The sequence below is a fragment of the Triplophysa dalaica genome, chromosome 11, assembly GCF_015846415.1.
Source record: "Triplophysa dalaica isolate WHDGS20190420 chromosome 11, ASM1584641v1, whole genome shotgun sequence".
NCBI classification, from domain to species: domain Eukaryota; kingdom Metazoa; phylum Chordata; class Actinopteri; order Cypriniformes; family Nemacheilidae; genus Triplophysa; species Triplophysa dalaica.
The window spans coordinates 5,874,207-5,887,946 of record NC_079552.1 but is presented as its reverse complement, the minus strand read 5'-3'; the positions used below and the strand labels follow the sequence as shown (position 1 = coordinate 5,887,946).

General features: G+C 39.9%; 1 protein-coding gene across 1 annotated transcript; it reads right to left on the bottom strand.

The window, feature by feature from the left end:
* Positions 1–3,224: 3,224 nt before the first annotated feature.
* Positions 3,225–13,571, bottom strand: dcaf5 (ddb1 and cul4 associated factor 5). Its single transcript, XM_056760133.1, has 8 exons — positions 13,191–13,571; positions 12,274–12,417; positions 12,013–12,189; positions 11,162–11,291; positions 8,853–9,066; positions 7,022–7,088; positions 6,780–6,907; positions 3,225–5,000 (listed from the first exon to the last, which is right to left on the bottom strand). The coding sequence occupies exons 1-8, from the start codon at positions 13,396–13,398 to the stop codon at positions 3,669–3,671; spliced, it is 2,400 nt and encodes a 799-aa protein (XP_056616111.1). The 5' UTR covers positions 13,399–13,571; the 3' UTR covers positions 3,225–3,668.
* Between the last annotated feature and the right edge of the window lie 169 nt (positions 13,572–13,740).

The following is a 13,740-nucleotide window of genomic DNA, read 5'->3' as shown; positions in this document are numbered from 1 at the left end:
AGCGTTTTCGGTATGAGGAAAACGGCGGACCGGACGTGATATCAGAGTTATTTAACAGGTCTGGACTAGATCTTAAACTTGCTCGGAGGACTTGAAACGCCACAGTCCTGCTACAGATAAAGGTTGAAGAATTTAAACCACCAAACCTGGGAAGCTCTCAAAGATTATGTAAACAGGAAACACTGCCCCATTGAAGCAGTTTAAAGAAGCAGATCATTGAGGAAAAACAATAATCTGAACGTTTCTGTTTCTTCTGAACTGGCACAAAGCAATGCGGCACCAATGTAACCTTAAAGGAACAGTTCACACAAAATCAAAACTCTGTTTATTTAGGCTACTCACTCTCAGGTTGTTCCAAATCTTTATGAATTTCTTTGTTCTAATCAACAAAGAAGATATTTGGAAGAATGCCTGGAAGAATGCTTGTAACCAAAAAGTTCTTAACCACCGTTGACCAACGTAGCTTTATACATTTCTTTGTTCTGTTGAAGATATTTAGTAAAATAATTTAGGAAAGCAAACAATTCTGGGTCACTTTTGACTTCCGTTGTAATCTTACCTACTATGGTAGTCAATGGTGGCCAAGAACTGTTGGGTTACAAGCAGTCCTCCAACTCGAGTCAATTATTTTATAACGCTCTAAACCTGTTTCCACATTTTGTGAACAAAACATTAGCACACTTTCAGATTTTTTTTACCTGGATTGAATTTGTGAGAAATGCATTGAAAGAGTGTGTAAGGGGTCTCTGGTTGATTCCAATGTGATTTGCTGCTGGACTGCTGCATTCCTGTTCTGAACATAAGAATCTCCCATAGGGCACTGGACAGTAGCACTTTCATTCAGAAAAATCTTAACACCACAAAAATAGAAATGACTCACTTAGTTTGCCACCAGTCACTTTGTCTTACTGCAAAACTCTTTAATAAAACCTGATCCAGTGATCCAGCTTTCTATCATGTCATGGGAATGAATCGAGAAATATGTGTTTGTGCCAAACTCAACATTTGGTACCTACTCAGAAATTATTAAAATAATTGATATGTAATCTGAATACCTAAATAATCGATGACATGAAGCAAATGTTAGCAGTTCTTTAATCATTTGAGCTTTCGAGGTTTTTTATCTCACATTACACTTAAACTAAAGAGAGACAAAGACAACTCTGAAAAAGCGATCACAAAACAAACTTCATCCCTCCATCACCTCTTTAATGTTCACACACATATTGGAGAATATTTAACAACAGTGACTCATTTGGATGCCCAGACCCACTTTCACCCACTCACACACAGTTGTGAACATTTAAAAAATCTTATTTCACATTCTTCTCACTGCCTCTTTGTCTGAGACATTAATATAGCTCAACAGGTAGGCCATGACAGAATGACTTTTATATCGGCATGATAATATTATGGACCAGTCTGGCTATATATCAGCACAAACTGGCACTTCAACTCCCCTTCCTCAGAGTGTGAAATTCAGCAGTATCTAAAGCTGTTGACAGAGTGTTCCTGATAAGATGCTGTGAAATATTAGCTCAAGTTTTTTGAGCAGCCTGTTTAAAGTATATGAGAACTACTTACAATCCCGCTTACTTCAACAAGGACTTTAAGAAGGCGTGAGGGGACACAATATTCATTTATTTCCTGTTGATAACAGAGTCTGTTACAGCTGATTCAGACAGACTGACATGATTAATTATGTTACAGGAAAGAGCAACTACAACCAACACAGCAACACAATCATCCACCGACAGCTGAGCAGATACATCATCATCCTTCTGTCGGATCAAACCTCCCACACAGAACAAGCTTTTCGCCCCAAGATGAAAGATGTCTCTTCTGCTGGTCATGGTCAGAGATTTATTTCATTAAAACTTTTAGAAATGCTTAAGTTTCTTTTGAATTTTGTATGTCTATAGAGGTACTAAAAATGTACATGAAAATGTGATGTTAAAAGCGTTGGGTGCATGAAATATGCTGGTGAGTAAAACACTACACGCCTTCATAGGTTTGGAGGGCTGGGAATGATATAACATTTTGCAAGAAAGTGAATACACGTTCATGTAAGGACAAATCTTTAAATTTGAAGGTGACACAATTTACTTGAGAACCTGTGAGCTGAATCAGAGTGAGGATGTGTCTCAATAACTGTACTCAGGAGTGACATCATCCAAAGAACTGTCAATCAACTATACAAGTTCTGCTCTTACCGCCGGGTGGAGTTTCCTTATCGCGACCAACAGAGTGAGAGGATTCCATTTATGGCTAGCTCGAACTGCTCATCTGAGCAAGAGTCTCCGCCTATTTGTCTCTGCGCGTAGTGGAAAAATTATAGTTCATTTCCTAAGGGGCGACCTGTTCCTCATCCACTGACTTCAATTAAACAAATACTACAGTGATTTTATGAATATATTTCATGCCGTGAGCTGCTTAATGTCAGAGTCAAAAACTAGCTGCATTCTGATTCTCAGGTTCCTGACAATGTTCACTGTTCTCTGCATGCTAACAATTTGTTCATTAGGAATAAGAATAGAATCCTGTATACTTTACGTATACAAGACGTTTAGGAAGTTTTTCTTGACACATACATACCACAAAATGAATGTAAGAATGTATTGCATAGTGCTGCAATTTTTTTATGTATACCATAATTCAAAATCATTTAAAATAATAATTTTGATTTTGGTCAACTTTTAATTTATTTTCCCTTCTTATAGTTTTGTAATCCCCTTGCATGATATTGTAATGGTCTAGGAGCACACTTTATATTCACAAATTTCAAGTAACCACTTCTTGGTTAAATTATAAACACATCTTTGTATAGCCGAACCATATGCTAAACTCTGTGTAGTACTGGATGGTAAGCTACGGCGGATGGGCACATTTCCCTATCCAGATCCTGTGAAATATCGATCAATAGTCAAATCTACACTATACGGTTTACAGTGCCCTTTGAACTCCAATTACCATAAAACCCAACAAGGAGAAAAACAAATATTACTGTATATCTACGCCATTCTTTCATTTGAGGCTAAACCTTGAAAACCAAAGCCTCTCCGATTGACAGATGGAGATCAGATACTGATGCATCGCCATGGTGACGAGTTTCACATCAGAATATCTTCGTGTAAAATCCTAGAACACACATCTAGAAATTTCACTGAGCTACTTCCCGTTTAATGATGATGGTAACAGTGCATGATGAGGAAGAAGACACACAGCAAACTGTTTCTTTGGAAACACTGGAACAGAACTTTAATGCACAACTCAAACAGCTGCTGTTCAATGAGGTTACCATGGAAACACTGTTTCTTGCCCCCTGAACCCCCTAGTCCCACTGAAACAGGCCTTCTTTAGAAACTCTCAAAACCTTTTTTCTTTTCGCAGCTTCAAGTTCAAATGAACCAAAACCCTGACAGAAAGGTCACAGGTTCTATGAAACGAAAATATGATGAAACCAAAAGCACTGCCTTTATAATTTTTCTGTACCATATTAATATCAATATTTTTTTTTTAGTGTCATCACTGTATGACCCCAGAATACATGACATCAGAAAAAAGAGGGAAAGGGAATTTGCATTAAAAGTCGAAAACCAAAAGATGTTGAAATAGTCCAAATTTAAACCACTAACAACTCAAGATAAATCTGACTTTAAGCCAGTCCATCACGATGCTTTAGCCTTTTCCTCGGACGAAGAACCCTCTTCGTCTCCCGAGTCTGAACGAGTCCGTTTCCCAACAACACTGGCTGACTCCCTGCTAGAGGTGTTCCCCTGAGTCCTGGAGTCTGAGTTTCTATTGATATCAGAGTCTGCCATAGAGGATTCTGGGTGAACGCAGTCTGCACGGCTCTCACTCTCCACATCTGTATGTGGATGTCCGTTAACACTAGAGCTTGCATTGGTGTGACCGCAAAGAACTGCATTTACTTCCTCCCCAGCACTATGTGTTGCGCTTAAATCTTCCCCGCTAGTTCTTCCTCTCTCTTGTTCCTCCCCAGATTCCACACACCAGCCTGCTCGTGATTTCGCTCTCTCAACGCGAACATCACCGCCTAAACGAGAGGAAGTGATGCGACGTCTAAATCTGGATTGTGCTTGTTTGTCAGATAAGTGTGCGGGGCTTGGGGCATGTCCGCTTGCCTTTTCTTTCCCACGCTTCCTAAAAGAGCGAACATCATCACCCGATGATGAAGAAGGCGATAGCGGTTCGTGGATGGATATGCTGGGGTAGCTGGAGAAATCTGTTGCGGTATCAAGACTGGTGGCAGAATCTCTGCCAGAAAGGCCCATATGGTGCCTCAGCCTCGCAGCGTTGCGTTGTCGCATCCTGCTACTACGCAGCTCCTCATCGTTGCCGTCACTGCTGGAGGACGAGCTTGAGGAGGAACTGGGGGATGAGCTAGAACTAGAGGCCACACCTACCAAGGAAGCATGACTGGAGAGGCTCGAGTTCTCACGTGGACTGGGGGATCTGGGACGAGGCATTGGGTCTAACCAGAACCCGCTGGAATCGGAGTCCTCGTTCACAAAGTCGAGCAGAAATGACGATTCACGAGGCCCTGCCCCGCTTATCTGTGACTCACCCCTGTCCTGATCAGTTCGCTCTCTCCCCGACACATCCGGGCCAGCCATCGAGGACGCAGAGGAGTTGTCAGAGTCGCTCTGATGAACGGCAGATAGACTGGCAGGAGATTGCTGTGTGGGTCGCGCAGAACGGCGAGCTCTTGCGTGCAGCTGCATAATCGCACCCTCGCTCAAATCGCTGTCCGAATCCGAGCTCCAGCCCTCGATCTCGCGTCGGACCAGTGAGTCGAAGAAAGCCATCATTCGGGGGTCCTCTTGCACTGATTGGTTGACGTAATCATGGGATAAGCCACTTCCACTGGTGAGGACCAGGCTGATGTATTCCTCATGGGTGTAGAGAGAGCGAGACTTATCCTCTACCAAACCATCCAGATCACCGTCACTGTCTGGCTGCTGATATGGACTCCATACCTGCAGAGAGAGAGAGAGAGAGAGAGAGAGAGAGAGAGAGAGAGAGTGAGACAGTCAGATTTAAACCCCTATACATTGAGGGCCAAAATGGCTCAGAACAGAAAATGGTAAAAACTCTTTTTTTAAAAAGGTCACATTTGCTTGCTTCCACTGGAGCACACAAGATGCTCTTTAAATCATGCTGGGATATACTGAATCATCAAGATTGACACCGACTTGAATAAAATTTGTGATGTAAGCATAGAGTACCAAAATAAAAGCAAAATTGGTGCACACCAAATATTAAAGGATGGTTCACCCAAAAAAGAAAATTCCGTCATAATATACTCACCCTCACGTTGTTCCAAATCTGTTTGAACACGGAGAGATATTTAGAAAAATGTTTGTAGCCACCATTGAATAGTAGGAATATTACTTTTTAAACGTCTCTGTTCTGTTGAACAAAAGAAGATACTTTGAAGAATGCACCAAATAAACTGTTCTGGGGTGCTTTTTACTACCTAGTATGGTAGTCAATGGTGGCCAACAACTGTTTGGTTGCAATCATTCTTCCAAATATCATTCTCTGTGTTCATCGGAACAAAGAAATTTATACACATTTCGAACGAATCGAGGTTGAAGAAATGATGACAGAATTTGTATTTTTGGGTGAACTGTCCCTTTAAGACAGGATGTAATTCATGATCATTTTAAAATAAATGTTCCTCTTTATTTGTTTTTATTAAATTGTCTGCATAATTATTTAACGTACAAAAATGCATTACTTTTGTACACTAATAGTCTAATAATTTTAGATGCCACTGTATGATCAAGGGTTTACACAGGATTGCAGATGGATGTTGAACATGATTACTGTATTTGTACGAACACAGCAGAGAGAGAAATGTGTCACAAAACGATAATCCTAGATTGTAGCAATAGAGAACAGTGTGATAGTGTTACTCAACATCTCTTCTCCCTGCCAAACAAGATTTCACAAGTACAAGTGAAAGATAAACTACATTTTCATTCTCACATAAAACATGCCCACAACAGCACACGAGGACAGAGAAGCAAAACAAGACCACATACTGAAAAACATTAAGATCCTCTGGTTATTATGACACCCTTAACACAAGATGAGGACGAATATTAGAAATCCACCAATTACGTCTTTATATTTTTCATGAAGTAGCATTGTGGGAAGATGAAACATTCTTCTTAATTATATTTTATCAGCTGTTAAATGACGAAAGGAAAGAGTGAGACAGGTAAATAGTTAGACAGGTAAATTGAAGCTTAAATTCTTTGTCTTCAGGGTTTACAGAACCAGCGACAGCAGAAATTCATTTAGGGCTAAACCGAGGCCAGGCACAAGATCATGCACGTTCTGCTTTCCAGTGTGTCTCTCTGCATGTGTGTGTGTGGCCGGTCTGCTCGTGTCTGTGATAAAGAAATAGTTTATCCAGAAACTATCTTTAATACCCATCGCATCCACATGTTGTTCCAAACACCTACAACTGTGTCAAACTCCCCCCCCCAAAAAAAATGCAACATAAAAGTATCATAAAGTGGCATGTGTGCAAGATTCAATGTCTTCTGAACCCACATAATGTTCATCTGAGGAACAGACTGACAACTGACGCCGTTATTCATGTTTTGAACAACATGAGGATGAGACCATTTTGGAGCTAATGTTGTAAGGTATCTGCTAAAATGTATCACTATGTTCTGATGTTAAACACCGCTGTAGTATGTCTTTTACACATGTTTTTCATTTTTATAATAGCGTCGACTAACCTTAATGACCTTCTCAACCCCGGAGGAGCAGATCATGTACGTGTTTGGGTTAAAGCGAACTTGATTTACAATAGAGCGATGACCCTTCAGTACCATGAAGGCCCCGTTTACCACCCGACCAATACCTCCTGCAGAGACAGAAAGGGAATGTCCATAAAAGTTTTTTGACATCTACCTCAAATTTACCACATGAACACAAGCAACAACATTAGACATGCTTGACCTGAGGGTGTTCTGATTACCTGCCTCCGGGTCGGTGGGGATTCTCCACATGTAAAGGTTAAAATCATCCGAGCCAGACAGGATGTACTGAGAACCAAAAAAAACATATTACTGCACCACATACACAACACATACTATGAGAGGCTTCTAACAAGATATTCATACATTATTCAGCTTCAGTATTACACGGTCTTGTTGTCAATTTTTTTTGCAGTTTCATTAATATATACATATATATATTTACTTTTCTCTTCATGTTATTTTTTATTTATTTATTTATTTAATTGATTTTTATTTATTTTATATTATTTCAGTTTTAGTTTTTTATAATATTTTTAATGCCTCATCTTAAACCAAACAAAATGGAAAATGTTGCCACAGCTATAAACTTAATGAAGTTTATCAAAATATATTTAGGCCGATTTAGGTTATATTTCATTTCAATAAACAGAGATGTTTTAATAGTTTTCGTGAACTATATTAAGCTTGACACACACAGCTGCTAAGCTATAGATGCACAAACTGTATATCAGACTTCTCCAGAGAGGAGGGACAAAGTTGTGTGGAAAGGAGAGACAGCTGGACAAACATACACAACAGCCAAACAGCGCAGCTCACCCACCAACACACAGTCCAGCATCTGCTCAGCTTTAGATTCATCACTGATAAAAACATGCTCCTACAAGCCTTAACACAACATTCCATTACTCAACATACCTCACCATACTTTACCAGAATCATGTACACACGCAATTCTGCGCAATCACTGATCTAAGTCATATACTCACACATACAGTATTACTGTCAACCAGACACACATTAACAGGACTGGCTGATTATTAAATGTCAAACTGTAACACATTCATCTCCTCGAGACAATCACCCACTATGAGTACTGATTGACGTTGTAAATATTGTGTATAATATCAGTACTATAAAAGTTTTGTGCAATATACAGGCTAGTTTAATTGATAATAAATTTGTGGTATATCGTCGCTGTCTTTCTGAAACCTTTTATGTCCAATTTTGCTGTTTTTCAGGAAGTGGAAAAACACTGTACTTTTTCAATGAATACTGTGTTTTCGAAGTTGACAAGCACATTTTTTATACTTGTTAATGGTTACATATTTGCAAAACAAAGTGTTAAAAATAAAGAGACTAAAAATATTGATATATGGCAAAGATAAAAAGATCTATTAAGTTTTAAAGCATTTTTTAAGCATAAATATAGGCACTACAAATTAAATGAAAATATAGTAACTATTATAGTTACTAGTGCTAGCCAGGGGTGGGCTAAGGGGCTGAAGCCCCAAACATTTTCAGTGTAGCCCTGAATGTTTATGACCATACCGTGTGCAAATCACGTTTTGACTGCAAATGTCATCTCCGTAACACTGGAAATGTCCACTAAATAAACCCAACTACTACAAAAAAGAAAATCTTGAGGTCTGTAAAACTGACTTAGAGCTTGCCTACCAAACAAGCCTTGCCGGTAACAATTGCAGTGGTTTGTTGGTGTAAATTCAATGAGGCGCATTTACATATACACAAAAATGACAATATATACAATATTTTATTACTTCATGTACTAACGAACGCGTCCCACGTGAAAGGAGGGGCCAAGTCTGAATGTTGTGTTTACTTAAAATCTTGCAAAGTTTACTTTTGAGTCTGTGTATTTGTTAAATATTGCTTAATTCATGCATTCAGTCATAAGCTTTCCTTTAAGATGGTGAGACAAACACTCTAGCAAAACAAACCAATTGAACATGTCTAATTATACATGTCTTCTTTTAAACCGACTAGTTGACCACCCACTGACTAGCTGATCATTTCTGGTGTTTATCTAACCTGATCTTGATCTCCGGCGAAGCAGCAGCTCTTCATAGTGCAGGAGTTGAAGTATCCTTGGTTATCGAACTGGAAGCTGGGCAGACGGGAGTGCAGCTCGTACAAGACAGGAGGCAGACGTCTGCGCAGGGCCAACAGCTGCGTCCCCATGCTGTTGAAACGCACGCTCATGGCACTCTGAAGAGACAAACTCCCTCCATACCTCAACAGTGAACTACAGCACAGAGAGAGAAAAGTGTAATATTTAAAGGATTATCATATGAATGTTATGATTGAAAAAATTATCAAGTGGACAAAACTGAGAACATCTTTACAAACATACACTCTGCTGTCCTCTGCTGGTCTCAGGCAGTACAGCAGACAGCTATGCTCAAAGACATAAGCTGGATCTGAAATGGCCTTTTTCCATACACAATAGTAGGCGAAAATGAGTATGAGACATGCATAGTAAGCATAGGATGGACACTTCTCTATCCCATGATGCCACATGAGTTGAGCAATGGTTACATTTCAAAAGTAAATCAAATAAATATAGTGGAAAACTAAGGCGGACATCTGTTTTTAATGCAAGTGCCAATAAATAAATTTCTTGTGACAAAATGATGTTTTATCACCGCTCACGTGTTAATACGTCATAGGTCAAAGAGCATACGGGTCACATGACCATAAATCATGATGGACCTAGTATGTCAGAAATGTATTCATATTACTCGCACTCATACTATACAGAACGTACTGTTTTAACGGGCGATAGGTAGGTCAAATATGGTAAGTACTGTTACAGTATGCGATTTCGGACGCAGCTTTCATTTGGACGAATGAAGGCTGTCAATCAATGTATGTGCCTGGCGAATGAAAATGCATGAGCACTCAGCAGTCCACCGTCCATTTTTTAGACCAGTTTTAGTCCATACTTGGACTGGATTGTGTGATTAGCCTTTTTCTGGAAAGAGATCAGTTACTTATAACATGATGAAGTTTAGGCATGCATATTTGATTGTAGCTTTTCCAGTCAGATGTACAGATTTAAACACCTGGCTACAGACAGATCTACAGACACAAGAGAAGACGAGCAACAGCCTTTAAAGAACGGATAGCATGCAGTTAAACTGATGTGTCTCATTTGTTTTAACATCTGTAGCGCTCGATTACCTAATTTATGTACACTGACAATATTGCATACACAATTTTTTATATAGGTTTGTACTGTTTATGGGTTTTAAATATTCAAAATGCTGCCATAAAATGTTATATTAGATTGATTGTAATATGAATAAAACAGTAATAAGAATGCTTTGTTTTGTTTTCCATGTTAAATGAGTGATATAACACGGCTAAAATAATATTGCTTTAGATGTAATGCAATATGTATCCACGATTTAAGTTGAAAAAACACAGTATTTTCTGCAAACCGTGCATGTTTATGTCTCCTCTTTGCCTCGCCACTCTGAAACGTGCACATTTTTTTCAAAGCCCATCGCTCTGTAAAGCGAGGTGTACTATGATTGGCCAGTCAACCAGTGCGCAGTAATTGGTCGAATACTGCAAGCGTGTGACAAAAATGTAACGCCTCTTACCATATTTGGAACATCAGGTTCCAAAGCAGTTCTGCTGACGGTTAAGCCCACCTTACTTGGGTATACATTTGGGCAATCTTGGTCAAATCACACCACACTGATGTAGATGTGCGGGGCTGCGTTTCAGGCAGGTCTGGGTGAGCATTCGGTTTTAGATATAATGCATCTTTGGTTCCAAAACTTTAATATTTGCAATTTTACGTGTCTAATACATGCATGGGCAACTTATAACACACCAAAGAAACAAAAAAAGCCAACTACATAACCCTTTAACATTTTGTCCACAAACTTTGGCTATGGCGTCACTCACGTACACCGTTGTCGGATGTGAAAATAACAATGGGGGCAGCACCGTGGGGGAAATTGTGTAGATTAAGGGGCGGTAACATTATAATAAGAGCCTCCCTATACATCACAACAAGAGCGAAATCTGAACGGCTCGACTTCTCACATGCTTGGAGGGAAAGGCACACCAAAATAAGTTGGTAGATGCACTAGGGACCCGATTTATTTAAACGCAGAAAAAGTCAGATTTTCATCCGATGAGCCCTTTAACATACTTTACTAAAACATGCAGAATTTAATAATTAAGTCAGGACTAATTTTCAGGACTAATTAGGGCTCCAATTTGGATAATTTTAACTATTTTTCCGAAGAAAATAGCATAAGAGCATTTTGAAAGAGAGCGAGTCAGTGTTTGTCCTCAGTTTTTCCAACCCATCTCCATCTCACCTGCGAGGTTTGCGGATGTCCCACAGACCCACCCCCTCTTTAGAGTTTGCGGTGGCCAGCAGACGGGGTTCAACAGGGTTAAACATCACGCTGTGGAATGCCGAGGGATAGTTGGCCAAACAGAACGGTTCTAGAAGGCACAACAGTATAAGAATAAGACAAGTTCTACAACACAATTTCTGGCAAAGACGTTCTGAATCACAAAATCCAAAAGCACATCAGATATGTCTTTAAGCTTGCTTATGTTAGATACTTTATCATACTTGATTAGTGTAAACAAACCTACAGTAAAAAACTTACATTGCAGTCATACCACTGAGAACATAAATAAACACGTAACTGAAGTCATGCCAGTTGCCGTTTAATCCAGTTATACAACAATCTGTTTTTAATCTACCTCCCTGAGACAATCAGAGTACAGAAATCATGTGTGTATGTTTACCAGGTTTGTATATGTTCCAAACATGAACCAATTATGTGTATTTTGTTTACTCAGAGTTGGTGTTTTTGCAATATAGTGTGTTCCAAATGTTTGACAACCCATTTTCTTTTATTTCTACTTCAACACAGATTTTGCAACTCAATTAATCAAGTTCACATAAATATGTAAAATTATGCATATTAAAAAAATCACTACATAATCACAAATCTACCTAATTTATAACATTGAGCATGCCAATTTCTTTAAATAAATCATGCTAGGGTAACATAATTCTTGAGGTTTTGAACAATCTTGTGAAGTTCATGCTAGCCGACGACAATCTGTCACAAAATTGGATCATGAAGCAATGTTCAGAATGTGCATACACTACGAATGTGTGTAATTTGAGTGTGTATGTGTGTGTGCGTACCTCCATGTGGTGGCTCTCGTGTGTCCCATATGAGAATTCTGCCATCGTCAGAGGAGCTGGCGAAGACGTTATCATTAACAGGACTGACAGAGAGACCGTAGACGGCATCGTCGTGCAGGAAGACATTGAGCGTCTCGCCACGTTCCACATCGTGCAGAATCACCTGCTCGTCATTTCCTGCAGCAACAGAAACATTAGACACTAGGCACATCCACCTCTGTCCCACCTACAGCATCAAGCATTATGAACGGGATGTTTTACCTCCAGAGAAAACACGTTTGTTAGTGCTGTCAAACGCCAGGCAGAAGATGTTGGAAAGATGCTCTCCCTTCAACTTGATTGGTTTGGCCTTTGAGTGCATCGCTTTCTCCATGTGCCACAGCAACACTCTGCGGTCATCACCACCTATAGCAAATAACGGGGAATGTCACTATTTTATTGTCAACATCAGAATACTCAGTGCATAAGTGTATGTGATAGATACATGCATTGGGCAAAATATAATTAGGACCAAAGTATAGTCATTTCCCAAATCAGAGTAGCAATACTGCGAGACACAGAAAAAATGGCCATGTTTTATTAAAATTGGTGAATTCCCACTACAGCAAAAGCTATATGTTTCTAAGAAAAAATGAAAAAATGTTAACAGGCACCATTTGGTGACACATTTGTTGGTAAAAAACGTTGCGGACACTTTCGCATTGAGTTTGCAATACAAAAGTAAAGGTGACAGCACACATCCATATGTATTCAAAGTCTGAAACAGGACAAAACGCACCAGGCTAGTTTTGAACACATAGGCCCACATGCATAATGTATGGAATAACGTTTAAAACACCAAATGTCAAAAGTCAGGACTCTAGCAAGCTTGAAAGGTGTAAAGTTGAAGTACCAGAAACTGCTGCAAAAAGTTGTTGAAAGTAAACAAGACACTTTTGGAGACTGAATGGTCTCAGCGGGTTTTAATCAACGTTATATTATTAACGGTTAGCCTATATATCAACACTGATGAACATGTCAAATCAGACATATCATAACAAAGACCAAACTTAAGCAAACGCACGATTTGTAAGTTTTTGCAGGGATGCATACTTTTACACTCCGTTACCGACTTTTATCGGCCTCTTTCTAGCTGACCCACATTTGAAAGATCACCGTGCAGAACCAGAGGATCTTACCCGACACCAGCCACTGTCCTCCATTGTTGGAGAACTCGATGGCGTTGACGCAGCCGAAGTGGCCGAGCATGTCCCTCTTGTAGAGGCTAGAGCAGCCGGCGAACCTCCGCCGCTGGAACTCCTCCTTCAGCTGCGGCGGTCCGCGGATCATCCTGCGGGAGAGGAACCCGACGGCGCTCCGCATGCCGCAGCCCCGCTCCTCCTTCATCTCGCCTCCGTTAAATCAGTCTAGACACCGCCCCGGCTGACATGGGATCGATTTGGTGGTTTGCTGGTTTTGTTAAAGTATGAAGTATTACATGTTTGCCCGTCAAAGCGCGATAGTGCGCAGGAATAACAGAAGGTTGCTTAACGTTATTTGTAGTCCCACCGACTGGCACTTCCTGCTCCGGAGCAAGCGTGATGATGTCACAGAACCGGATCACGTACGCAGGACCAGAACCCGTGAATCCTGTATGCCAGGGATTTGTTTAAAAACCTTGTGGGATTTCTTAATATAACGAAATGAATAATGCAATAATGGAGATTACATTTAAGCACAAAAAAGGTG

Coding starts and splice junctions, on each gene's coding strand:
- dcaf5 (XM_056760133.1), bottom strand. CDS start 13,398: ATGAAGGAGGAGCGGGGCTGCGGCATGCGGAGCGCCGTCGGGTTCCTC. Junction 11,292..12,012: donor ACGAGAGCCACCACATGGAG/GTACGCACACAC, acceptor TGTGCCTTCTAG/AACCGTTCTGTTTGGCCAAC. Junction 9,067..11,161: donor GACATCCGCAAACCTCGCAG/GTGAGATGGAGA, acceptor TCTGTGCTGTAG/TTCACTGTTGAGGTATGGAG.